We start from the raw sequence: 26,681 nt of genomic DNA, 5'->3' as shown, positions 1-26,681 counted from the left end.
TTACTAAAATATGAATTTGAAATGCATGCAGATCGCTTAGGAATAATCGTCATTTCTATTTCTGGTAGTTATGCTTCCTCTAACATATAATTTACATGTAAATATTGTTGTTTGTAGAACTTTTCTCGAGTAAAGATGCAGGTGACAATGTCTCTGAGCTCACTGGTTGGCCAGAATCAGAACTTCAATGAAGAATACCTGCGCAAGTCTCTCAAGACAATCCTCACCTATGCTGAGGCTGACACAGAGCTGCAGGAAACTACCTTCCCTGAACAGGTATAGTGAAACATACCTAACTGATTTGCTTGTATTCTTGGTGGTGCTTATGTAACAGGGGTGAAAGTATGAAAGATTTTCCAGGTCTGATACTTTATTCACAACATAGAAGAAAAGGCCAGCGGTGTACAGAGTATTGCCTTGTGACAATGCATATTCATAAGGATGAGAAAGAGATTTTCTACGAAGTAAACCTCACAACTGCCAGGATAAGAGTGCACGGGAGATAGAATGGCGGGAATGTGTGGTTTCATGCATAAATGAACTCTAATTATAGTTAACCAATTGAAAGTTGCTTAACCAGTATAATGCGTACACACTGACCACTATCACACACGCTTTATAATGATGTACTCTCAATCTAAACACAAGCAGGCAGTGCTAATAAATGAACATAAATTAACGCCTATAACACCCTCTTACACTGTGTTTTAAGCAATGTGAAACAGTTTCCATTTAGCAACTTATGATGTTCACACTGCTCTCAATTTGAGAGCAGATAAATGAATTTTGGTCAAGGTTCAGGTACGTATATTATGTTTGAAAGTCTCTGTAGGAGTTTTCAGTAATTTTAAAACACACCCTGTATATCCCACCAGGTGAAGGACCTTGTGTTCAACCTGCACATGATCCTGTCTGACACAGTCAAGATGAAGGAGTTCCAGGAGGATCCGGAGATGCTGCTTGACCTCATGTACCGTATCGCCAAGGGTTACCAGACCTCCCCGGACCTCCGACTGACATGGCTCCAGAACATGGCCTCCAAACACAGCGAGGCAAGTTTTGGTGTCTGAAACAAATATAAAGCGAGAATTTGTTTAATGAAATATCAGAACCTCAGACATACTTTGCCCAGGAACAAAGACTGTAAAAAATAGAGGTTGATGCCTTTTGCTTTACATTATAAACACATCATATTGAATATGTCAGGTCAACCTTATACTTTAAACTAGGCCATACTGTTTCCCCTCCATCCGAAGCAAAAAAAAAGTCTCCATTTGTAATATTCACTAAAATTAGCATGAAAATTACAGAACAGCTAAAAACTGGACTTTTATCTACAGAGAGGTAACCATGCGGAGGCTGCCCATTGCCTGATCCATGCGGCGGGGCTTATTGCAGAGTACCTCAACATGCTGGAGGACAAAACATACCTGCCAGTGGGTTGTGTCGAGTTCCAGGTAGGTGAAATTCATTATTGGTTTAACCCATACATGATCATGAACATTGTGTGTGTAGTGAAAATCTGCTCTATCTGTGTATTTATGTGTGTTTTAGTTGTGTCTGTTCTATAGACTTTCAGAGGACAGCTGTTGCTCATGTGTCAAAGAAAAGAAATAGTACACTTTATTCTTTTTGTTGAAAAAAAAAGTATGGACACTGATAAACAACCTCTTGTAACTCCTATTCCTAGAAAATCACTCCAAATGTGCTTGAGGAGAGTGCAGTGTCGGATGACATCGTGTCACCAGATGAGGAGGGTATATGTACAGGGATGTACTTCACGGAGAACGGGCTGGTCGGACTGCTGGAACAGGCTGCTAGCTGCTTTACCATGGTAGGTAGTAGTTCATGGTTATAACTCCGGTTCGTTTTTTCTTTAAATATTCATGTGGTTTCCTATATGTTTTTGAGGCACACTAGACTGATTTAGTGGCCATCGTTTAAAGTTACTTAAGTAACCAGCTGCTCTTACAGGGTAATGGTCAAAATCCAAGAAGGCAACCCTGATTATAAAAAGTTAACCAGCTGCTCTTACAGGGTAATGGTCAAAATCCAAGAAGGCAACCCTGATTATAAAAAGTTAACCAGCTGCTCTTACAGGGTAATGGTCAAAATCCAAGAAGGCAACCCTGATTATAAAAAGTTAAAAGAGAGACCTTACCAAAAAATTTCAAAATTGTGTATGTAAGTCAATCTTAGTTATACATTGTTCGTGTATTTGCACACTAGGCCCAGATGTACGAGGCCCTGAGCCACCTGTACCGGGTATTGATTCCGATCCACGAGCATAATCGGGACTTCAAGAAGCTCTCACAGCTCCATGGCAAACTGCAGGAGGCATTCGGCCAGGTCATAAAACAGGTGGGGCATTGTTGGGAATGGAGGGTTAGAGTTGTATTTCAGTATACATGTACATGTTATGTGGAAAAAGTTGTTGGTACAACCATTTTGTTTATAAAACTAATAAGTAAGATTTTTATTCTTATGTCTGCGCCAGTAGTATATGTTTTACTGTTTAGTTTATCATCTGTTGAAAGAAACCTTCATATTCTTTGAATATTGGTTAAATGAAATTTAATTTATTTTTCTTGGCTCTACTATAAACATGTTTACCGATAGAGTACACTTTTTGAGGATTTCTGCTTGTAAACCATGACTTTACTACTTGTTCTCTGCCCTGACTCCCTCAGGCGGGCAAGCGAATGTTTGGGACATATTTCCGTGTGGGTTTCTACGGGCACAAGTTTGGGGACCTGGATGGGGAAGAGTTTGTGTACAAAGAGCCTTCCATCACCAAGCTGCCCGAGATCTCACACAGACTCGAGGTGAGCCAGAATGTAATAGTGTATCAAAATATCTTAAGCTTAAGTTTGAGTATCACATCTCATTTAGCCAATTAAATAACTTAAACTTACATCTATAATCTCAAGCATAGTGCATCATGAATTTATATCTATATAAAAAAATCTTAATAAAACAAAAATAGGGTTCTTGAATAGATTTTGTTATGAGGGACTTAAAATAAATTTGAGATATTGAGGCCATACATAGACTTCTCTGTTAATCTGTCACATTACATTGTATGTCTTATTCGTAAATTAATTGCCTTGAAGTTATAAAATATCAACCTTACAAGTAAAACAAACATTTCAAGAAATACAAGTTTATTACAATGAAAATGTCATTTAATTCATGCTTGTTATAATGGGTCACCATTTTTTTGTTTTCTCTGTTAGAATATATCGTGGTAATGTTGAATATATCGTGGTAATCTTGTCATTCCCATTCCAGAGTTTCTATAGTGACCGGTTTGGTCCGGAAAACATTGGGATGATCAAGGACTCCAACACTGTGGAGAGGGAAAAACTAGACCCTGCCAAGGTCAGATACAAGATGGCTGCTTCACTTTGTTTTGCTACCTGCTTGGTGGACAAAATATTATGTTTAAATAGAAATTACAAGTATTTGTCTTCCAGTAGAAGATATAAATCATTCATAAGAAATCTTTTGAACTAAATCAGGCAATAATAATAGGTAGAATGTTTATTTATTAAATTGTCATACTGTAATACAATATATATTATATGTTGAGTTTTTCGTCAAGTGTGTTAAATCCACTCCTGTTATACATTACAGGCATACATCCAGATCACTTATGTGGAGCCGTACTTTGACTCCTATGAGCTGAGGGACAGGTTCACATACTTCGAGAAAAATGTCAACATCAGTAAGTTAACCCAATATTAAGTATCCTAGTAGCCCTGATATATCCCAAGTTCTTCATACTTAATAATAGCTTTTGTGAGATTTTTCTGAAAAAGATCTGTCTGTGCAAGTGTGGCTAAGGTTTGATTATTTGTCCATTGTGTAATCAATTTAGATTGATTCAATTTAATAGTATGTTTACCAAATGTTTGTGTTTAATCATGCAACAATCATGTCTGTGGTTCCCCCTGTAGAGCGGTTCATGTACGCGACCCCATTCACACTGGACGGGCGGGCCCACGGTGAGCTGCATGAGCAATACAAGCGGAAAACCATCCTCACTACCATACACTTCTTCCCTTATGTGAAGACACGCCTCTCAGTCATTAACAGAGAACAGGTATACAGCCGCCATGTTGAGATGCTCAATGGATGTAGTACATCATTTAAAGTTATACTCATATTAAAAATCAATACATACACTTGTACAGGTATAACAAACATAAAGTTTGAGTGATAAACCTTTAACTACTTAGTAAATAATGCGTTTATGGAAAATATGTGTTACTGATAACATGATTATAACCCTGTGTTTAATAGCTGCAAACGCACAAATATCAAATGATTGGATGTTCTTAAAAGAATGACAGTGATGAACTATTGTCTCGTAATGTAAAATTCCCTTGTTTTCTGCACCTTTCTTTCAAATTAAACCAGTGTCCTTAAGAACCATTGTTTTCGATATTTATTCTTTCTATTAGGTAAATTGAAAAAGATGTATAAATTGTGTAACATCTTATTTGGGAGTAAGAGTGCATTTTTAAATCATTGTCATGAACTCATCTTATTTGGGAGTAAGAGTGCATTTTTAAATCATTGTCATGAACTCATCTTATTTGGGAGTAAGAGTGCATTTTTAAATCATTGTCATGAACTCATCTTATTTGGGAGTAAGAGTGCATTTTTAAATCATTGTCATGAACTCATCTTATTTGGGTGTAAGAGTGCATTTTTAAATCATTGTCATGAACTCGTCTTATTTGGGAGTAAGAGTGCAGTTTTAAATCATTGTCATGAACTCATCTTATTCGGGAGTAAGAGTGCAGTTTTAAATCATTGTCATGAACTCATCTTATTTGGGAGTAAGAGTGCAGTTTTAAATCATTGTCATGAACTCATCTTATTTGGGAGTAAGAGTGCAGTTTTAAATCATTGTCATGAACTCATCTTATTTGGCTGGAATTCTTTTATTAAATCAATGAATTTTTAAGAGTTTCACTTTGTAACCCTAATATCAAACAATAGGTGGTAGAGTAGTGTATAGATTATGATTGATAGCTGTTTGAATTGAGGAAAGATTGACATCAGTATTCACATTAGTTCCAGTATTCACATTAGTTCCTGGTGAAACTGTATCTCAATGCTTAACTGATTGACAACTCTTACTGTGTATAACCCATTCCCATAATAATCCTCAGGTGATCTTGTCTCCTATCGAAGTTGCAATAGAGGACATCATGAAGAAGACTCGTGAGCTTGACTTGGCCCTGCGCCAGGAACCGCTGGACACCAAGATGCTTCAGATGGTCATGCAGGGATGTCTCGGCACCACCGTCAACCAGGTAATAATCACTGCAGTTTCTTTCCTTCTTTTGAGACTTTTATATACTTCCTATGAAGGGATTAGCAGTAAGAAAAGTTTTCTTCTGTTTAGCATTGCCTCTTAAATTTCCAAAAATACATTTCCCTCTTAACTCGTCCAATACGTCATTATACATGACATTCTTTATACCCCCGACAAACGAAGTTTGAAGGGGGTATATTGGAGTCACCCTGTGGTCGGTCGGTCGGTCTGTCAGTTGGTCCGTTGCAATTTCCTTGTCCGGAGCATAACTCAAAAACTACTGGATGGAATTGGATTAAACTGCATACAATGATAGAGCATAATGAGAGGAAGTGCAGTGTACAATAACCATAACTCTATTCTTGCTTATTACTGAGTTATTGCTCTTTGTTTGTTTTTTTTGTCCGGAGTATAACTTGAAAAGTACTGGATGAAATTCATTGAAACTTCATACAATAGTAAAGCACAATGAGAGGAAGTGCAGTGTTCAAGAACCATAACTCTACTTCAGCTTATTACTGAGTTATTGCCCTTTATTTGTTTTTTTGCTGTCAATTTTTTTTCAGACATTTACTTGCAAACTACTGGATGGAATTTATTAAAACTTAATACAATGGTAAAGCACAATGAGAGGAAGTGCAGTGCACAAGAACCATAACTCTATTTCAGCTTATTACAGAGTTACTGCTCTTTGTTACTTTTTTCTTGTCCGGAGCATAACTTGAAAACTATTGGATGGAATTTAATAAAACTTCACACAGTGATAGATCATAATGAGAGGGAGTGCAGTGTACAGGAACCACAATTCAATTTCAGCCGATTACAGAGTTAGTGCCCTTTGTTACTTTTTCTTGTCTGGAGCATAACTTGAAAACTATTGGATGGAATTTAATAAAACTTCATACAGTGATAGATCATAATGAGAGGAAGTGTAGTGTACAGGAACTGCAATTCTATTTCAGCTAATTACAGAGTTATTGCCCTTTTTTACTTTTTTCTTGTCTGGAGCATAACTTGAAAACTATTGGATGGAATGTAATAAAACGTTATACATTTGCACAGCACAATGAAAAGGAGTTCAGTGTACATGAATCACTACACTTATTTGGCAAATTACAGAGTTATTGCCTTTTTCTGTGTTTTTTTTTTGTCAAACTTTTGTCCGGACAGTAACTTGAAAACTATTAGATGGAATAGCATAAAACTTCATACAATGATTAATCATAATGAGAGGCGGCGTTTGTGCGTATTAATCACCTTCAGTGATAGCTCTAGTTTATTTTAGAGAATAAAATAAATGTGAAAAATAGGTTTTTCTGTATATATTATGCAGTAGATAAAGGATATTCCAAACATTCAATAAAAACTAAACAAATGTAAACTATTACTGTAAAGGGTCCAGTGGAGGTGGCCAATGTGTTCCTGAAGGATGTGGCTGCGGGTAAACAGCTCGGCATGAAACACCACAACAAGCTCAGACTCTGCTTCAAAGACTTTCTCAAGAAGTAAGGAGTGTTTTACATGTATTAGGGTATTAATTATATGGTGGACTGATAGCTTTTTCTTTTAGTTTGATATCACCTAGAAACAAAGTTTAATAACAAACAATTGATTTTAGGCGATCATTTTGATTTATTTAAAGGTTTCTTTTCAATTTAATTCACATTTTATTTGCAGGTGTTACGATGCATTACACCGGAACAAGACTCTGATCTCGACGGACCAGAAGGAGTACCAGCGAGAACTGGAGCGTAACTACCACTCGATCAAGGCCAAACTCAGCCCCATGATCTCTTCAGAGTCTGCAGCTACACTCAAACGCAACAAACACCACAAACGGTGTGTAATAAACTGAACTTTTTGTACCTACACTCTGCCTGTAAAGAGAAAAATATGTTTGCCATGTTAACAAATATACAATGTACAACAATAAGCTTATTTAATGATACAGATTGTAAATGGAATAAAGATGACTTAGTTTGGTGCATTCTTGGGATTGTATTCAGTAAATTTTGTTTCATGTATGAGATTTTACTTTTATTGTTATCTTGACTCGTCTGTTTCAGTGATGGAAGGGAATCGAGAAAACATCATTCATCAAAATGTTGACATCTACAGTTACATCTCAATACTTGTCAACTTGAAGTGTGAACATGTGTATGGCCTCCACAATGAGGAGGCTCATGACAGTTTAAACAGATGAAGATTTTGGAGTGATTACACAATGTATTTATCTAGTCTTGAAATCCAGTCACAAAAGCATGTCTCAGATCCAACCATGAACTTATTGCTTTGATTATATCAGGGCATTATATGATAGTGGTTGTTGACATACAGTATTTTAAGCTGCACTCTTGTCTTACATGTTTCAATATTTTATGACAGTTTTGAACTCAAATGTTACCATGTAATGGAAGGTAGAGGTTAGAATCTCCATATTTACTAGTTCATTAATTTTAGTACTTAAATGTATTAATATAGACCTATTCGTTCCTACAGTGTATATATCTCTGTCACAGTATATGCTAGCTTTTTGTATGGTGATGTACTTTGTGCCTCTGCTGATAAGTCTATCCATAGTCTGTGCCATTAACCAAATATATGTTTTGAGAAAACTAATGTTTATTGTAACAATAGATGCTGGTGTATGAGATGTCTGGTGTCATATATAGTTGACTGGTTTGTCCATGTTTACCTTGTCCTTGTTTAAGAATCTACCGTTTGTTTATGATATTGGTATAATATGCATTGATGTCTTATTTGTACTTTTATATCTGATATTAGGTTTTCCTTTTCATAGATGTGTTTTTAATGTCCAGTGTAAATCGCTGGAGTTGATCTTGTGCAATATTCTAGTCATGTCTGTCATTTATTCATCATTATTAATTGTTTATGCACTTTTACTTTTTCTCTAAAAGAACATGCACAACAGTGTAATAGATATTGTTACTATAGCAATAGTTATTAAAAGCCCTACACCTGTGGGTAGAAATATAATCTCTTTTAAATGCTTGTCTATTTTTCAGAGAAAATAAGGTCGAGGTATTGGCAAAGCCTGGCTAGGTGTAGTCGTATTAATCGCCGTGATGCAGAAACTTTAAACTTGGCGATTATTCAAAATCGTTTAAGAGTGAATGAGGATTGGTAAATTTGTTGCCGATGTGACACTATGCATATGTACAGCAAGGCCCATAACTCTGGCTTTGATAAGTGACGAGTTGTGCTGATTTTTCGACAAAAAAAAACAACATTCAGGCGTTGGCGCTCACTCTTGGGCGCTATTGATGAACTATTGTCGCTCACTTTGGGGGGCTATTGTTCAAGCGTTGTCGTAGGCGTTCACTCCGGAGCGCTATTGTTCAAGCGTTTGCGCTCACTCCCGGGCGCTAGTGTTCGAGCGTTTGCGCTCACTCAGGAACGCTATTGTTCAAGCGTTTGTGATCACTCCGCGACGCGATTATTCAAGCGTTTGCCCTCACTCCGGGGCGCTATTGTTCAAGCGATGGTGCTCACTCCGGGGCGCTTTTGTTCAAGCATTGGCGCTTATTCCGGGCGCTATCGTTCAAGCGTTGGCGCTCACTCCGGGGCGCTATTGTTCACGCGTTGGCGCTCACTCCGGAGCGCTATTGTTCAAGCGTTGGTGCTCACTCCGGGGCGCTATTGTTCAAGCGTTGGCGCTCACTCCGGGCGCTATCGTTCAAGCGTTGGCGCTCACTCCGGGCGCTATCGTTCAAGCGTTGGCGCTCACCCCGGGGCGCTATTGTTCAAGCATTGGCGCTCACTCCGGGCACTATTTTTATTTTCGGGATGTATGATTGTCCATTAGGAATGTGTCATGGTTGCTATCTCGCTTTTAATATTAGTTGAAATAAAATCACTAACAAAGCGAGTTTCCTTTTTATCACCACTCCGAGTTCAACTACTGAGGTCCTGCATGTACATATTTAAGTCTACAGTTCCACAGTATTCTTCACAGGGAAACCCAAGTGATGGAAGTGAAAAATAAATTTCATCAATACACATGTATTGAAATCAAACTATTTATACTGCATCAGGAAGATCTTTAAATGATGCTTACACATGACTGAACTCACTGAAACAACTTGCTTGAAGTTAGCGAATTACGCTATGTAAGCTACACGTCACGCTCTTTTGACAATGTGATGTATGTTGACAGGGACCGTCAACGACAGTTCGCTAATGTTTTAAAGCAGAATATTTCATTGTGAAGCAATGACAGTTGCCGCTATGTTGGCCTTCGGATATACTGTTAGTTATGTTCGCATGTGTTGATATGCTGGATTACTATATGGCCTACTGGCGATAATTTTTCATTATCTGGTACTATAAGTAAGTTTCTTTGTAGTCTTGATAACAATATGTTTATATATACATACATTATAAACCTATAATTAAATTGTATTTTATAATATACATTTAGTTGTGTTTGAACACTGCTTCTTATCAGTGTCCGTGTCTTGATTAGAGAATACAAGTATGTACATTTATGTTTCAGGCATCTTCTCCGGGCCCCGTTCAGGGCGCCCTCGCTGACGGGAGGAAATGACGTCGCCATGGTGACCTTACGCGCGTTCCTTCGCCACCACAGGGGCAACGCGTTTGTTCCCGGTTTCCTCGCGTTCTTCATTGTCGCCTACGTCATCATTGTAAAGATGGACAACAGCGGTAATGCCTCCGTCAACAGCATGGGCTCTCTGGACCCACGTGACGCTGCTAAGGTGATTCGCACGCACATCAATTCCATCCCGGCTAAGGTGATGCAGGAGTTCGCACAGGACAGGCCTGGAACGGCGGGACAATTCACATACGACTTCTATGACGACGCGGACAACGTCACGGAATATGATGACAATGGAAGTTCCCCGAATTCCTGGGTTAAAAGCAAAAAAATGAAGAGCAAGGTCCTGCCGTTGACCGAACCTGCTGTCAATAGTAATCTAGGGGAAAAATCGTCTTACTCAAAACTATTAAGAAAACAAGAAGTCAAACTTGTGCCAAGTGCCTATAGTAATAATTTAAATTTGAAGAGAGGAGTCGATCACAAATTTGTACATGTTTTCAATGCCATGGAAGAGACCCTCGAAAAGAGAAATACAATTAAAGAAAAGCCATGCTTGCTGCTGAAGACCCACCACCTGAGCTCTCCCATCTGTACCCACGACCCCGCGGATGACGAGATCATCTCCGGGAAGCTGTCCACGGAGGGGACATGGGAGGGAAATTACCTGTACATCGTGGGCAGTATTCTCTCCCGGGAACCAGAACTCCACGTGCTGGACCTGGGGTGCAATATCGGCGTGTATACTATCTTCTCAGCTAAACTGAAACACAGGGTGGTTGCATTAGATCCCAACAAGATGAACTTGCGACTTCTGACCAAGTCGCTGAATATGGGAGGCTTAACGCGTTACGTGACGCTACTGTGGAATGCTATTTCTAACGTTCGTGAGAACGTCACGTTGTATGACATTATCGGGAATATCGGTGGCTCGTTCGTGGACCCGGCCGATGACATTACGGAAGTGGACGACGACCACCGGGCCGTCGCCATCACACTCGATGATCTCATACCTTACTTTGCGGGAAAACCTGTGTTCATTAAGATGGACGTGGAAACATACGAACTGAAAGCTCTCCAGGGTGGGGAGCAGTTTTTCAGGAGCGTGCACGTGCGCTTTGTGCTGCTAGAGTGGATTCACCATCGGGAATTTGACACTGGTAAGGATGTGATACGGTTTATGACGCAGCACGGGCTGTTCCCACACGTGAACGCGCACCGCAACACGCGCCTTGAGCCCCAGCATTACACGTCCTGGCCGGACAACGTCCTCTGGATCAAGTATTAGTACAATACCATCATCATTTTTATATTTTCCGATTTATATTATGTTGAATACATGTAATGTTTATCAATAAAACTATGTTTTAGTGATATTTTGTTGTTGGATAATCGAGAAACACTAGGTCAGACATTCGTGTTATAACGCTGGTTCCTTAGGTTGAACAAGGTAAACTTACAAGAAAGACTACAATTAAAAAAACACACGAAACATTTTAATATCAAGTTAGTCTAGTCAAGTTTTGTTTGTATCGTATATTCGTATTGCACCGGAAGACAGCCCAACCCACACGAATCCGTCAGTTTCGCAGGCGATAGCGACCGGATATGGATTACCGTCATGTTTCTTAAACAAGAAATGGCTAAATCTTCCAGTCTTATCCAACACGTGCACGACACTATTGTGTAAATCCGCCACGTACACGTGTCCTTTCCGGTCACAGCAGACGTCTCGCGGTGCGAAGGGATGCACGAGGTCGGGATGTTGGACGCCATAGTAACGCCGCTTCTCCTCGCCGTCAGGGCTCAGGAAGACCACGTGCTCACGTGAGGGTTCGTGGTCCAAAACACAGATGTCACCGTTTTTGTTCACTGCAACTTTTGAAGGTCTTACAAATGGATCGACGCCTTTGTTCTTAATACACCATATAACTTCCCCGGTCTGACTAAATCGAATAACTGACGGTACCTTCCGGGGTCTCGGTCCTTTCTTCTGTGATCTCTGTATGGGGGTTGTCGTGACCAGAGTTTCGCTCCTGCTAGTGCAGCACACTCCGCCCACCTGCAGGTCGAAGGATAGAAACTGGGCCAGAGACCCGGTGGGCGACATCTTGTATACAGCCTGTGCTAGATGGGGCACAGCTAGTATAGTCTTGTCCTCTCGCCGGGCAATCAGTGTGAGCTTTGAACTGATGGAGCGCGCTTCTTTTTTATGCCCGTTTCTGTGATATAGATACAACATTTTGTCGTTATGGCGTGTGATCCAGCACTGACCAGTCTGCAGAACAAAAATACATTGTATGGCACCAGTGCCTTCGATGTTAAACCGGAAAGCCTCTTTCCTGTCCCGAGCGATCCGCGGGGTCTCATGAATGGTAGAGTAGGACAGGTTTGATACTGTTTCGCTCTCTGCCGCCTCCTCCTCCTCCTCCTCCGAGCTCCCATCAACGTTGAAGCGTCCGCGCTCTAAATCTCGGATCTGCCAGAACTGACGGGACACGTCGCTGATGTCCGTATTGTGAGAATCCGTCAATGTGCTTGCCTCGTTCGGGAGGATATAACTCGTCTGGAACGATGACGAAGACGCCGTGCTGAATATCTCCTTCCGCTGGTTAGGTGTTGGGTAGGAGGGCAGCTCCCGAAAGCTGGTTATCCGGATCGTGCACTTAGAGTTTCCGGTAGATGTCGGGTCCATTGACCCGTAAGACGTCACTGACGCCTGTGACCGACGTGTACATAACGGCATTGTCAACGTATATAAATAAAGTTTTGAATCGTTGATATATTTTGTATCCAGATAGTTAATAAATTTGTCTGATTCTCAATGGCATGATAAATTTGAGTGCAACTTTTCTTTTCTTTACATCAAAATGTCTTAATTTGCAAACAACGAACTACTTGCTGTAAACAAATGAACTTATAATTGAATAATTATGCACGATCAAATATCCAGTGGTATTAAGCCTCGTAATAAGATTAATCAGAGGTCTTTTCACCCACATGTCCGGTTAACGATAAGGTCACAGAAAAGTTACCCGGTAATCTTTAAGTAAATGTGGCTAGCAAAGATCAATTCTGTTACAGTTAAAGTAATAGATATAAGCATTTCATTTGCAATAGCCTAGTTATAATAATGACGCAGTATTAATGCTTGACTCAGTGGACCACAGACCGTTAGGCACCACAGGGGATGAGGGATCACTCTTCTTTAGGGGGATGAATTGTCTTATGAATACGAATAAACTTTGTTATAATCATTTTAATTAATACTATACTATGCATTAAGGTTAATGATCAACGACAAAAGTGGATAGTAACATTTATTAAAGGAAATATTTTTTTCTTATTGGCCGGGGAATATAATACAGCGTAGCAGAAAAGTTGAAAAAAATGAGAAGGCATATGATTTAAAATTGCTATCAGAAAATGCATTTCTACATATGTGCAGGCGCAACACGCATGAATAAGACCAATGAGTCAGAAGCGCATTTTGTACTTCTCTGCTCGTAAAAACTGAATAAATGAAACGTTTACAGCTTATTTGACAGCTACTTTAAATGCATTTAATTACAGATTAAACTGAAAGTGGCTTGACGAATGGGAATAGTTAATATCAGCTGTCAATATTTTCTACATGTCAAATTATGTTAATTTGAACTGTTGTTGTTCTTATATGTGGTGGTGGATGATGATGACAATGATGATAATGTTATTGAAGATGACGACGACAACGATAACGATGATGATGATGATGGTTGTGGTGGTGACGGTGGCCGTGGTGGTGGTGGTGGTGGTGATAGTGATGATGATGATGATGATGATGATGATGATGATGATGATGATGGTGGTGATGATGATGATGATGATGATGATGATGATGATGATGATGATGATGATGATAGTGATGATGATGATGATGATGATGATGATGATGATGATGATGATGATGATGATGATGATGATGATGATGATGATGATGATGATGGTGATGATGATGGTGATGATGATGATGATGATGATGAGTTTAAAGGCCTAGTTTAAGGAATGTTTGGCATGACAATCCCCTGCTGGGCATCTCCTGTTAATTGCACTGATGTCACAGTAGGGGCCAATTTCTGTTTATTTGTTTATTGGTTCAGGGCCATTTAGGGTCCATTTCTATAATAAAATCAAAACTGCACTGCAGGATACTCAGATCGGAGATCTGATAAGACAATTAGATAAAGATCAATTCACAGACGTTGTGTACAATACACGTTTTTTGCTGTTGTTGTTTGTTTGTTTGTTGTTGTTTTGTTTGTTTGTGTTTATTTGTTTTTTGTTGGGGTTTTTTTTGTTGTTGTTGTTTTGTTGTTGTTGTTTTTTTGTTGTTTTTTTTTGGGGGGGGGGGGAGGCTTTAACTAGGCCTTTAACTTTGAGACAAACATGTATGTTTTCAAGGGTTGTTTTTATGTGAAAATGTAACCATTAACAGCTTTAATGAAGTTGTCAAAACTAAGACATCAAGAAAAGGTATAACTCCCGTGTACATGTACGTATATCGCTTTCACGTAACTTCCGTTAACGTATATCGCCCCGGGACAGCGTACATAGGTGTGCAACTTGCTGTGATTTGTTGATTGTTGAAAACTACATGAGGATTTGTTAATTAATTAAATGAATATTGCGTGTTTAACGATTACGTAATTATCATACAGCGGCACCTATTTAACGTTTACCGGTAGTTTCAAGAATATGTGAAAACGGATACTCATTTTTTTTCAAATAAAGAACGGTTTTGAAGTGTATAAATGTAACAATAACATATCGGTAGTGAACGTGTTTACATCTTTCGAAAACGTTCGTTCGCGTTCAGTTTCTCATTTATAAGATTGAATGAATTTCGAAGTATTAGAATGAATGAAAATAACCCTCAATGCTTGTTTGTCTCTTGACAAATATATACATGTGTTATCCAGGTCATATTTGTTGACCATCAGTTAATATTTGTCGTAAAGAGCAATTATCACCATATCTGTCACATATACAGAAATATATTATTTTGTGCGAATATTTATTTGTGCTGTTGTGAAATAGAGGTATTAATTTTGAGCAATTGGATTTATTCCGGCGTCATTGATACTAAGCGAACATCTTTTGTACAGACTTCAATGCAGAAGAGAACGAGTCTTGAATGACAAAGCCGACACTATGAGTATAATGTCGAACCTGCGCACTGCCGTGATAGCGGTGGCGGCGGTGCTGAACATGACCAGCGACGAGATGTGCTTTAAGGGGATTGGCTGCTTCTCAAACGAGGCTCCCTTTAACAACGCGGCCGGTCACCTTCCCCAATCCCCCGATGACATCCGCGTAAGTCCTTGTTTTTTGTTCACATATTAGCTTTTAATAATGAAGCGAAAAGGCAAGTGTTCGTTCAACGGGTTAATCCTGGCCCCTCAAAGTGAACATCATGGCAATAGCTATATCTCGACAGTATTTTTTTTAATTTGAAGCTTATGCTAGTATACGGATGTATGTTTGTAAGAAATAATATTTATATATATATATATATATATATATATATATATATATATATATATATATATATATATATATAATCGCAACTTTACACTTTCCACTTCCAGGCGGTGTTTTTACTCTACACTCGCCATAACCGTGACGTCCCGCAGGTGATCTCCGCTGACCCCGCTCTTGTGCTAGCCTCCTTCCTGTCTCCCTACCGGAAGTCCGTCTTCATCATCCACGGTTACCGGGACGACGGCCGTGAAACCTGGGTCATGGACATGAAGAACGCTCTTCTAAAACAGGTAAAGTATCATATAAACAAATGAAAACGCATGCCCATGGGTGCATTTTTACTGAGAATCAAATTTATGCAATAACATGTAAGCACAATAGCATTCATGTATGATCGAAAAAGAAAACAGTGATATAAATGCTTTCTGTTAATAAATCAAACAACTCGGCCTTAAATGAAATATCAACATGTTATTTCGAGTAAACTATCTACATATTATACCAAATTCTACTAGTTTTGTTCTACAGGAGGACGTGAATGTCGTGTCGGTGGACTGGGAGAGCGGAGCGGACCAGACCGACTACAACCAAGCCGCTGCCAACACGCGCGTTGTTGGTGCCCTAATCGCACAACTGCTCAACGTCCTTAAAAATCTCCGGTCGCTGAAATACGAGGACGTCCATCTAGTGGGCCACAGCCTTGGCGCCCATATTGCCGGATACGCCGGTGAGCGCGTCAAGTCCGTGGGAAGAATTACAGGTACACCATTTCTCCCAAAATGGTCAAAAATTACCTCTAAAACATTTGTTTTGTATTGTGTAGATTTCTTGCGTTCTATTTTGTCTGCCTTTGTGGGACATTTTCAGTCGGCATGAACATACATATAGTGCCAAATAAATGTTCATAAACAATTTTAGTTGGACATTGCAGTGTTGAAAGAGCAATTCAACATCATCCATTATTTTATATCAGGTCTCGATCCAGCGGGGCTGTCGTTTGAAAGGCAGCCATTCGAGGTACGTCTAGATCCCACAGACGCTTTGTTTGTTGACGTCATACACACGGACGCCCAACCAATAACTACTCTAGGTAAGAAAAGAATAAGTACTTATCTGTTCCTGATACCAGGCCCCAAGTTTTTGAAACATCTTCAAGTCCCTGCTCAGCTAACTATTTTTTTGTTTTGGAGTACTAGTAATTTGAATATTGTTTTACACTCTTAAGAGATATTGTACAAAAAAAAAATTAATCATTGGCTTAATGAAATTAGCTACTTAAATTTGTTACGTTTAATAACTTTCGAGAAAGTGTGACCAGGTGTCTGGCAAATGTTGGCAAGGCAAGCTTCTAAGTTTTCACAATGCGCCGGGAATCCACCTATCATTAAAGCGATATTATGATCAACATTTATTTTGTATAAAATAAAACAAAACAAAAAAAAATCTTTTTTTAAAGCTATCAAGGAAATATGTGAGACCGTTATGTCTGTATTTTTCTTACTATCCACCAGGCCTGGGAGCCAAGAAGCCGATGGGTCACGCAGACTTCTACCCGAACGGAGGGAAGGATCAGCCGGGCTGCACAAGTTCGCCTCGCAAGCACATCTTTAAACTCATCACCGGCAAGTTCAAAAGTAAGCACACACATTCAACAACACCGCTTTTGAACTTTAAGGCATAATTGAACCCCACTGACTGCATTTTAATATTGTTCTCTTATTTGCAGGTTTTCAGAAAGGTGTCGCGTGCGATCATGCACGGGCTCGGGACTACTTTATAGAGTCGATCACTTCCACATGCCGCTTCACAGCCAGCCTCTGCCAAAGCTATAACGCATTCGTCCGAGGTGAGTGCCCTTGTCGAACGACTCCGTGTGCGTCCATGGGCTTTCATGCACGTGCAAACATCACGCAAGGGGTGTACTTCCTTGACACGACCGACAACTCTCCGTTCTGTTTGAGACGGAACTGAAACGACGCAAGTGTTAATTCTGCACGTCCGAAAATCATCTAGTTTTATAGATACTTAATACTAGTGTGTTGAACTGCTTAGAACAAGTATTTCCGTTGCCGACATTAGACGGCATTTTCCCTTACCGTATTGCACGTTGTATATTTATTTTGTAAAATGAGTCTCTGTAGAAATATGCAATATATGAGTTGGAGTAGTCAGTTGTTTATAATAAAGCAAATGTGATAACTGTTCCTAGTTGACTTCTTTCTTGAATGGTCTAAGAAGCTGGCAAAGTAAATGGACAAACACGCAAATATAGCACTTTTACGCCACATAGCGCTCCCGTCACATATAGCTCCCGACACATACATCTCCCGTCTAATACAGCTCCCGACACAAACAGCTCCCGTCACATGAAGCTCCCGTCAAATATAACTCCCGACACATATAGCTCCCGCCACTTACAGCTCCCGACACATACAATTCCCGACACATACAGCTCCCGTCTTATACAGCTCCCGACACAAACAGCTCCCATCACGTGCAGCTCCCGTCACATAGAGCTCCAGACACATACAACTCCCATCACATACAGCTTTCAACATAAACAGCTCCCGACACGTACAGCTCTCGACATAAACAGCTCCCGACACAAACAGCTCTCGACATAAACAGCTCCCGACACATACAGTTATCGACATAAACAGCTCCCGACACATACAGCTCTCGACACATACAGCTCTCGACATTAACAGCTCCCGACACAAACAGCTCTCGACATAAATAGCTCCCGACACATACAGCTCTCGACATAAACAGCTCGCGACAAATACAGCTCTCGACACATATAGCTCTCGACAGACACATGCAGCTCCCGACACATACAGCTCTCGACATAAACAGCTCGCGACAAATACAGCTCTCGACACATACAGCTCTCGACAGACACATACAGCTTCCGACACCGTGATACAGCTCTCGACACATACAGCTTCCGACACCGTGATACAGCTCTCGACATAACAGCTCCAAACAGATATTGAGCACATTTATTTGATTTATGCGTTCATGCATTGCAGATGGTGGTTCGCGGCCAATACCACGCGTATTTATTATGTAGTGTTTAATGTATTTACATAGAACTTATATGAGCTGTTACGAGAATGGATTCAATGTGGAAAGTGTATTCTACTGCTTCTTGTCTGGATCTGTTCCAGACAAGCAAGTTTCTTCAGGGATCTGGACTGATATGAACTTTTTTTAAGTATTTTTATAGTTGTTTTTTTTTGAGAATTATACTCAAGAGTTATTCTTTTTTTTAAATATAGCAATGGTTGTAATCCAATTGTTTGTGCGATTTTTGATGTATTAAATGTTGACTTTACCGGTTTTCTGACAATGCCTGTTTTTAGGGCAATTTCAAAACAAGATATTCGCACATTTGCCCTTGTACATGCAAGTAAATAAGTTATCTTTTATTTCCCTTTACGAAAATACCGTTAACTTCCAGAAACTGTAACTTATCATCCGAGTAGCTACTTTGCTTTTTTTGTTTGGTTTTTATGCATTTTTAGGCACAAACACTTACCGTAATGTTTCAAACTAAATGCAATCCCTAGTCGTGATATCCAGCTAACGCTCTGTTGTTTTCAAAATCGCACGTCAATATGATACAATAAAAGTCCTTAAAAAGTATTGAACATAATATAAGCAAGTCATAATATCAAAGGCGCGGTAATAATTCTTGTCACATAAGTATGCTTTAAATTTGTATGCTGATGTCCAAAATAACCTTAAATTTAATAAAATAAAAGTATTAATGACAAGAACGAGCTATGCTATGTTGTGATGATAACAAGATCGTAAACATAATGGTGAAATAACTGTATTGTTCTTATTCGATGAATTTGAAAGGCAAAATTGACGCAGACTCGATTCAGGTTTAGAAAAATATGCGGTCAGTCCCTGGATCGAACCCAAGACACCCTGCTTGCAAGTCAAAACTCTACCAGCTAAGTTTTTTTTTTCAGGAAACCGACCCGGATGGCTCACATAGTCCTGATGGCTTACATACTCTCAGTCCCATTACATGCCCCGCATCTGTGCTAGGAACCGACCTTTAATAAATCAGACCTTATATAAGCATAATGGACTTGACTGGCCACGATGTTCAGTCTAATCAATCCATTTGGCAATCGCCACGGTACCATGTTGGGCGCCAAATGTCACAGACTCAGAAATGTTTGTAATCAGTTTGTAAATCGAACTCGGGACCAAATGTTTGCAAGTAAGGCGCTCTACCCTCCGAGCAACTCATAAAAGTGATTAACTGATTAAGTATTATATTGTAATAGTTTGATGGCATGATTTAAAATCTTAATGATCATGAATGGGCGGAGTATGCGTAGTGTACGAGTACAGGGAGTGTGTAACGGATGAGTGGCAGTGGGCGGACCATAAAATACCCGCGAAAATTGAAATTCTAATTGAATTAGCCTAGTACTAAATGTTTGCCTATCCGCGATTTCATTGGCTGGACATGTAGATTGTATACTTATTTGTTAAAAATAAAAAAATATAGACGAATTTCTTCTAATTTATAATATGAAAATTGTTAGTATCTAAAGAAATGTTTGCATGATGAAAGTCACGTGATATGCAAATTTCGTAGTGACGTAATGGGCGCTAAATTTATACTATTCTTCCGGTTTTATGGTATGTTTCTTATTGCGATAATTGCAAAAAAAAATAACTAGGGGTTATATATGTTAAAACGATTAAGAGAAGTAATGTTGATATAATACTTTTCAATAGATGTCCATAACTTAAAGATAGTGGGACTGGGCCTTTAACATATAGGGAATTTGTGGTTGAATTTAGATAAATAAATTAATACATTTGTAGTACTACTATTTCTATGCTAAAGCTTTTAAAACATGTTAAAGTTCTCATATGATTTTGGAAATATATCATTTCTATTTAACAATTAATTGCAAATATCTTAAATAATCTTCTTTAAAACGGGTCCAGTATAGTTTGTTTATTCAGACCGTTGTATTCTTTATAACTGTTAGAAGGACAACACCTGGGATTTCAATGCCCTAAAGGATGGCATATAGTTAGTCGATCGTCTGTCAGTCCATCCGTCCTTCACCAAGGTTTTAGAAGAACGCATAGGCTCAGGGATTGTTTTCACCGTTTGGCAGTTTCATCATGACCAGGAGATAAAGCCATTTGGTTTTAGGTCAGTTGGTCAAAGGTCAATGTCATGGTGACCTTAAGATAACCAACAGCTAACTGTTTCCGATCAATATATGAAATATGCTTTGACTTAAGGATCTTTCACGTTCTAGGAAGGTAGGTCATGGCCGTGATATGAACTCTATTGATTTTGAGGTCAGTTAATCTAAGGTCAAGGTAGTGGTGACCTTCAGTTGTAAAACGATTTAAAATTAAATTAAAAATATCCGAATAGCGCTTTAGCTCGGTGAATGAAACTTGGAAATATTATTGGCGATGACAAGCAGATAAACCATATTAAATTTGGGGTCAGTGGTTTAAAGGATAAGTTGGCGGCGACCTTAATCTGAAAATAGGTTTCCGATTAATATCTGAATAACGCTATGGCCCCAGGGCCTCAAACTTTGTATGCAGGTTTGTCATGACCAGCAAATGAACGCTATTGCTTTGAGGTGACTGTGTCAAAGGTCACGGTCGTTGAAGACCTTGAGGTAAAAATCCGTTTTCGTTGAATTACTAAAGAATGCTTGTTACCCCAAACATGGTATGCTGGTGAACTGCATAGATCTGCTTTCTTTTATAAATGTTGTAAAAACATTCGCGGTGCCTTTGCTTCGTTGCATCAAATATTATTATTGTATACAGAATGTGTTTATGTTCAAGCGAACAATATGTCCGAATATTCGATCATGTATTACTCTTAAAATAGACTCACTGTTATTACCGGTTATCAGTTCAATTTTGGTACATTATATAAACATGTCTAATTTGTTGATACAACCATAACTGTCACATTTACACGAACAATACGCCTTATGTGAACTATCTATATGTGAACTTGTCAAATAAAGGTTTAAACAATAGGAATTATTCGGGCGAAATTTGTTTGAAGGAAGGACGCATTCTACGTACGTAAAACTCTATTAAAGGGCACCGAAAGTTATGAAATGAGTCTAAAATCTTTATTTTCGGGTCTGCGCACGGCCGCGATAACGGTGGCGGCGGTGCTGAACATGACCAGTGACGAGACGTGCTTCAATGGGATTGGCTGCTTCTCAAACGAGGCACCATTCAACAACGCGGCTGGCCGCCTCCCTCAGTCACCTGATGCCATCCGCGTAAGTTTATGCAGTTTCATTTCTTAATCAAAAAGAATATGTCTATATTAGACCATGGAACGCGAATTAAACCTAAACTGAGATCTTCAAATAATAACCGATTAAATTCATTGAAGAGTTATCTAATCTTTGTTGCCTTAATCCTTATATAATTATTAAATTAAATATTATTAAATATATAAACAGTCAATTGTTGCTCTCACTATATGAATTAAGAGGGCTCTTTATATAAAACGAAGAAAGTAAAAATACAATTAATGAGGGCAACACACATTTAAATAAGGTATAATATATATAGATATATATTACTCATTAATTGTAATCGAACCCATACCAAAAGCTTCATATATATATATATATATGAAGCTTTTGGTATGGGTTACTAACAATAAATATGTTTAGTATTCTTGTTTGACGGATGTATTACATACCAGTCCAACCTCGTCTTGTTTTCGTAACTGGTATTTTATAATATAATTTATAGGACATTTATTTTGTAGTCTGTGACCTTGAACCGGGGCTGGCCCCTCTTTCTTCTCTCCTCCCCGTTGGTACACAGCATACTTTTTGCGGATACATGTATATGTAGGGATCATACATGTATATATTTTTATAATGGTGACATTAAGAATGTTAGAGAAGTGAAAACTCATCAATAACACATCTTGAACCGATTTGATGTCCGGTGAAAAGTTGAAACACTGGTATAAAAAATGTTGTTTTTGTTTTTTTGTCCTGTATAAAGAGGTATTTAGGTATTGCATCAAAAATCGTCTTATAATGAGGGTAATCTCCCACCTTTATAATTATGAGTTCTCACTTGAACTATGAGGGCAATGCGGTGGGATTAATTCATAGCGCAACGATTTGGCGCGGGCAGAAAATTGAATACTGTAACGTGCGACGTCTAGAAACACCAACAGATCCCTTCAGAGAAAAACATGCTCGACCTTCAAGGGGTCCACTAGTCTTTATATACAGTTAATTCTCAATCAACACGTTGCCCAGGCTTTGGTTATTTGCATATTACCAACCAAGTAAACATACGTACTATGAACGTACTTCCGTCTATAACGGAATGTTATACTACGAACGCACATCCGCCTACAGCGGACCGTTACAAAATTAAAACATCCGTGGAACATTTAAATCGGTAGCTAGAAAGTACATACAGCCGAATATTAGAATATATTATTTTTCTATTGAGCCTTTAAACAACTAGTAATTGTTAATTATAGCGCTCGTCCACATATTCCATTTTTAGGCGGTGTTTTCCGTGTACACTCGCCAGAACCGTAATGTGCCGCAGGTGATCTCCGCTAACCCCGTCCTCGTTCGCGCCTCTTTCCTGTCGCCCTACCGAAAGTCTATCTTCATCATCCACGGTTATCGGGACGACGGCCGGGAGACGTGGGTCATGGACATGAAGAACGCCCTTCTCAAGCAGGTAACCTTTCACCAGATGAACTCACATGACATTCCCTTTTTGAGAAAAAATATTGTCATGTTAGTTATGCAGTTGTATAAACATGTATATGAACATCAAGAACTAGCAGTGGTATCTTACCTTATTCATATTCACGAGATTTCAATATTCGCTTTTTCCGTCGACTTTACTTTTAGTGAACTATAGCAAAACATGAAAATACGTTCCAGGCTGACGTGAACGTCGTGTCGGTGGACTGGGAGCGTGGGGCAAACCAGGCCGACTACAACCAGGCCGCCTCCAACACGCGCGTCGTTGGCGCCCTGATCGCACAGCTGCTCACTACCCTCCGCCAATTCCGGTCGCTGAATTATGAAGACGTTCATCTTGTGGGCCACAGCTTGGGCGCACATATCGCCGGGTATGCTGGTGAACGCGTCAAGTCTGTTGGAAGAATTACAGGTACATGTTTTCCCTTAAAAGGACAACCAATTTGTATTGTGCAGAGTTCTTGATACGGATCCATCTCATTGCCTTTGTTATTTATGGCATTCATATTAGAATTTGTTTATATTCAATTTAAGTCAGACATTGCAGTGGCAAAGCATACATCATTATTTATCTATTTTCTCAGGTCTTGATCCAGCGGGGCTGTCGTTCGAAGGGCAGCCTTCCGAGGTACGCCTGGATCCCACAGACGCTCTGTTTGTTGACGTCATACACACGGACGCCCAACCCATTACTAGTCTAGGTACGTCTAAGTTCCTGTCGTCATACAAGTGTTCTGTGTTTCGTTGACAATGGTTGACAAGACAGTCTCCAAATCTCATATGATGCGCCGTATGTAGGCCATCCGCATAGTTAGTATTAAAGATATGGTATAAGTAACATGAATATGTATAACATGTTTGTGTTATTTTTTTAAAGAACTCAGATACATATGTGAAACCGACACTCTCGTTAGATATAGCCTTACCGCAAGCACCTCAAGTGATATAACCCTACAGAGCTGTCACTCACATAGTATACTCTGTGTCTCCTTATAATCGATCAGGGCTGGGAGCCAAGAAGCCGATGGGTCACGTTGACTTCTACCCGAACGGAGGGAAGGACCAACCTGGCTGTACAAGCTCGCCCCGAACGCACCTCTTTAAACTCATCACAGGAAAATTCAGAAGTAAGATCAACAATATGATATTCAAACAAGAAAACACATCATTTACATAAATAACTGGAACCTTCGTTTGTAACTAAATTTAACCTATATCCGTTTTTAAATTCAGACCACAGTCGAACTCGACTGAATCCCATTCAGGTTAAAATAGTATTATTATTTATTGTAGGTTTTAAGAAGGGTATCGCGTGCGATCATGCACGGGCTCGGGACTACTTTATAGAATCGATCACTTCCACATGCCGCTTCACAGCCAACCTCTGTCGAAGCTATAACGCTTTCGTCCGCGGGGACTGCCCTTGTCGAACGACTCCGTGCGCGTCCATGGGCTTCCATGCACGTGCAAATAGCGTTCACGGAAAATACTTCCTTGACACGACTGACAAGTCCCCGTTTTGTTAGGATCGGAACTAAATCAATGAAAATATCTTAGTTTTAGTAATCCTGCCGACATTGGACGCGTTTAACCTTACCGTAACTGCTGTTGTATTTATTTAAAAGTATCTGTGGAATGCAGGTGCTTATGATATAGCAAACGAATTCAATGTATATCTTAAAAATTTCAATAAAATAATTAAAACTTTAAACTAACGATAAAAGCTGAAGATCAATGATTAAAAACCTGTTTGTCCAGAAACACCCCCTTTAGCCCCTGCTTTTTTGCTGCCGATCATTTAAGATGTGATTGGAAATTCCTTAAGTTTAGTGATCTGGTACAGTACTGAAGAAGTGGTTCTGATATCAAGAAGGCCCATCATCATCATCATCATCATCATCATCGTCGTCGTCGTCGTCGTCGTCGTCGTCGTCGTCGTCGTCGTCGTCGTCATCATCATCATCATCATAATCATGAGCTGAATGTTCGAACATTTGCCTTCAAAAAGAACAAATTACAGATTAAAACGACTGCTCGAACATAGTTTCGATGTTATGTCATAGTTCAAATATCTTTTTAAACTGTATGACTGTAATGCGAGCTTTCCGTAAAATTCACCCAACAATTAACTTGTTTTTTTACCCCACCACGCCTCAAAATCTGTCAGACGAAATTGTTTCGGGGATGGAACCAAAGCGGTTTACTTCGCGGCCAGCAACGGTTGTGTGCATCAGCTATGTCAATGGCATATCCCCCAGCCAAACGAGTAGACAACCCTCCGTCCAGATGTGGATGGCCTCCGGTAGCCGCCCCGATAAAACACGACAACCAGACCAAAGAACGTCAAACCAAGGCCGCAAAACCCACCAGGATACTCTTCGCAAACGAAAGGCTGTGTCCCTCCCCCTTAGTGATATACATTAATAATCTGCTAGACTACTTTTAAGTTTAAGGATGTTGCAATTAGGGGGCTGTGAATGATGCGTGATAACACAATGGAAGAAGTTCGTTTTCGTCATCGTTATTCACTTCTCTGTCTGCACAGCAGAGATTGTTAGTGCATATCACATGCATCCAGCAGTCACATCTTTAATGCTTTGCATCATCAATAGCAATCTCGACAACCACTATACTATTTCTCCAGTCTCTGAGCACTTTCAGTGCTTTGAATTTTTGAAAAATAATCGCGGATATGAAGACAACAGGCACTGAAGACAGCGATTTCGAAAATTCGAATTGCAACATTATTTATTGGCGGTTTATCACCAATTTACACCTTAATATTCACCACCACTGCTTAACAAGCCTCTTTCTCTTCATAGCAATGGTTTTCACTAAGGCCAGTTGTAAATGTGAACCAAATCAGATAAAGTGATGTGGAAACCATACGTTCTTTAAATGAACATTTCCTGATCTCTTCAATGTATTACGTCATCAGTCTCGACGCCGACTTTACCATTCCCCAATCTCACAGCACTTTTGGTGCTTTGATGTTTGGACCGTCTCTGTATTTTTGATATTTTTTATCTTTCGATTAGTCCCCCCCCCATACACACACACACACACACACAACCACATGGAATGGCACGTTTTTGGTCAACTGGACATGATAAATGCAGTTAATAGTGATAACAGAACTACTGAAATGCGATATATTTCTTGCCAAAAATTACACCTTTTAAGCAATACTGTCCCTGCATTTTCTAATGTAAACCACTTTTGATAAATCAAAGAAATACACACACAACTAGCTTAATATGATGCAGCTTTTCCAGTTTCATTGTCTGTCGTCCAAGCGCATGTGCGTCTGCAAAGATTATAAATGCGTTTTGGCCAAAGATGCCATTATTCAGGGTTTTCAACGGTATTTGTACTCATATGGCATTTTCATCATTAAATGGTGCAGTTCTACACATCTTTGCACACATTTCAAGTTCTCACAGTCATTTTTTACACAAACTTTGAC

At 39.4% G+C, this 26,681-nt stretch overlaps 5 protein-coding genes across 11 annotated transcripts in view; 4 read left to right on the top strand and 1 right to left on the bottom strand.

Moving 5' to 3' along the window:
• Nucleotides 1-8,326, top strand: part of LOC128213570 (dedicator of cytokinesis protein 7-like) — a 33,883-nt gene extending 25,557 nt beyond the window's left edge. For all 7 annotated transcript variants that reach the window (XM_052919429.1, XM_052919430.1, XM_052919428.1 and 4 more), the window contains 13 exons: nucleotides 118-276; nucleotides 876-1,052; nucleotides 1,341-1,457; nucleotides 1,691-1,834; nucleotides 2,230-2,361; nucleotides 2,691-2,825; nucleotides 3,292-3,381; nucleotides 3,637-3,727; nucleotides 3,960-4,105; nucleotides 5,184-5,327; nucleotides 6,725-6,834; nucleotides 7,007-7,168; nucleotides 7,396-8,326. In XM_052919429.1, coding sequence (XP_052775389.1) covers nucleotides 118-276; nucleotides 876-1,052; nucleotides 1,341-1,457; nucleotides 1,691-1,834; nucleotides 2,230-2,361; nucleotides 2,691-2,825; nucleotides 3,292-3,381; nucleotides 3,637-3,727; nucleotides 3,960-4,105; nucleotides 5,184-5,327; nucleotides 6,725-6,834; nucleotides 7,007-7,168; nucleotides 7,396-7,438 — 1,650 coding nt within the window. In that variant the 3' untranslated portion in view covers nucleotides 7,439-8,326. The remainder of the gene's footprint in view (nucleotides 1-117; nucleotides 277-875; nucleotides 1,053-1,340; nucleotides 1,458-1,690; nucleotides 1,835-2,229; nucleotides 2,362-2,690; nucleotides 2,826-3,291; nucleotides 3,382-3,636; nucleotides 3,728-3,959; nucleotides 4,106-5,183; nucleotides 5,328-6,724; nucleotides 6,835-7,006; nucleotides 7,169-7,395) is intronic.
• A 1,172-nt stretch (nucleotides 8,327-9,498) lies between these two features.
• On the top strand, nucleotides 9,499-11,282 carry LOC128213132 (uncharacterized). Its single transcript, XM_052918667.1, has 2 exons — nucleotides 9,499-9,679; nucleotides 9,846-11,282. Exon 2 carries the CDS (start codon nucleotides 9,904-9,906, stop codon nucleotides 11,194-11,196), a length of 1,293 nt encoding a protein of 430 aa, XP_052774627.1. The 5' UTR covers nucleotides 9,499-9,679; nucleotides 9,846-9,903; the 3' UTR covers nucleotides 11,197-11,282.
• Nucleotides 11,283-11,411: 129 nt separating this feature from the next.
• Nucleotides 11,412-12,682, bottom strand: LOC128213133 (uncharacterized). Its single transcript, XM_052918668.1, has one exon. It carries the CDS (start codon nucleotides 12,652-12,654, stop codon nucleotides 11,425-11,427), a length of 1,230 nt encoding a protein of 409 aa, XP_052774628.1. The 5' UTR covers nucleotides 12,655-12,682; the 3' UTR covers nucleotides 11,412-11,424.
• Nucleotides 12,683-14,498: 1,816 nt separating this feature from the next.
• On the top strand, nucleotides 14,499-17,630 carry LOC128214517 (inactive pancreatic lipase-related protein 1-like). Its single transcript, XM_052921020.1, has 6 exons — nucleotides 14,499-15,260; nucleotides 15,536-15,718; nucleotides 15,957-16,188; nucleotides 16,402-16,518; nucleotides 16,940-17,062; nucleotides 17,155-17,630. Exons 1-6 carry the CDS (start codon nucleotides 15,099-15,101, stop codon nucleotides 17,397-17,399), a joined length of 1,062 nt encoding a protein of 353 aa, XP_052776980.1. The 5' UTR covers nucleotides 14,499-15,098; the 3' UTR covers nucleotides 17,400-17,630.
• Nucleotides 17,631-21,444: 3,814 nt separating this feature from the next.
• Nucleotides 21,445-24,741, top strand: LOC128215017 (inactive pancreatic lipase-related protein 1-like). Its single transcript, XM_052921750.1, has 6 exons — nucleotides 21,445-21,739; nucleotides 23,004-23,186; nucleotides 23,396-23,627; nucleotides 23,800-23,916; nucleotides 24,220-24,342; nucleotides 24,509-24,741. The coding sequence occupies exons 1-6, from the start codon at nucleotides 21,569-21,571 to the stop codon at nucleotides 24,739-24,741; spliced, it is 1,059 nt and encodes a 352-aa protein (XP_052777710.1). The 5' UTR covers nucleotides 21,445-21,568.
• The last annotated feature ends 1,940 nt before the right edge of the window (nucleotides 24,742-26,681 follow it).

The sequence above is a fragment of the Mya arenaria genome, chromosome 13, assembly GCF_026914265.1.
Source record: "Mya arenaria isolate MELC-2E11 chromosome 13, ASM2691426v1".
Lineage (NCBI taxonomy): Eukaryota > Metazoa > Mollusca > Bivalvia > Myida > Myidae > Mya > Mya arenaria.
Note: the sequence above shows the minus strand (reverse complement) of the source record. Positions and strands in the feature narration are given on the sequence as shown.

Bases quoted from the DNA above. Each gene is read 5' to 3' on its own strand.
- LOC128213132 (XM_052918667.1), top strand. From the start codon at position 9,904: ATGGTGACCTTACGCGCGTTCCTTCGCCACCACAGGGGCAACGCGTTT.
- LOC128213133 (XM_052918668.1), bottom strand. From the start codon at position 12,654: ATGCCGTTATGTACACGTCGGTCACAGGCGTCAGTGACGTCTTACGGG.
- LOC128214517 (XM_052921020.1), top strand. From the start codon at position 15,099: ATGAGTATAATGTCGAACCTGCGCACTGCCGTGATAGCGGTGGCGGCG. The intron at 15,261-15,535 runs GTAAGTCCTTGT...TTCCACTTCCAG, and splicing joins AATCCCCCGATGACATCCGC to GCGGTGTTTTTACTCTACAC. The intron at 16,519-16,939 runs GTAAGAAAAGAA...ACTATCCACCAG, and splicing joins CCAACCAATAACTACTCTAG to GCCTGGGAGCCAAGAAGCCG.
- LOC128215017 (XM_052921750.1), top strand. From the start codon at position 21,569: ATGAGTCTAAAATCTTTATTTTCGGGTCTGCGCACGGCCGCGATAACG. The intron at 23,187-23,395 runs GTAACCTTTCAC...AATACGTTCCAG, and splicing joins AGAACGCCCTTCTCAAGCAG to GCTGACGTGAACGTCGTGTC. The intron at 23,917-24,219 runs GTACGTCTAAGT...ATAATCGATCAG, and splicing joins CCAACCCATTACTAGTCTAG to GGCTGGGAGCCAAGAAGCCG.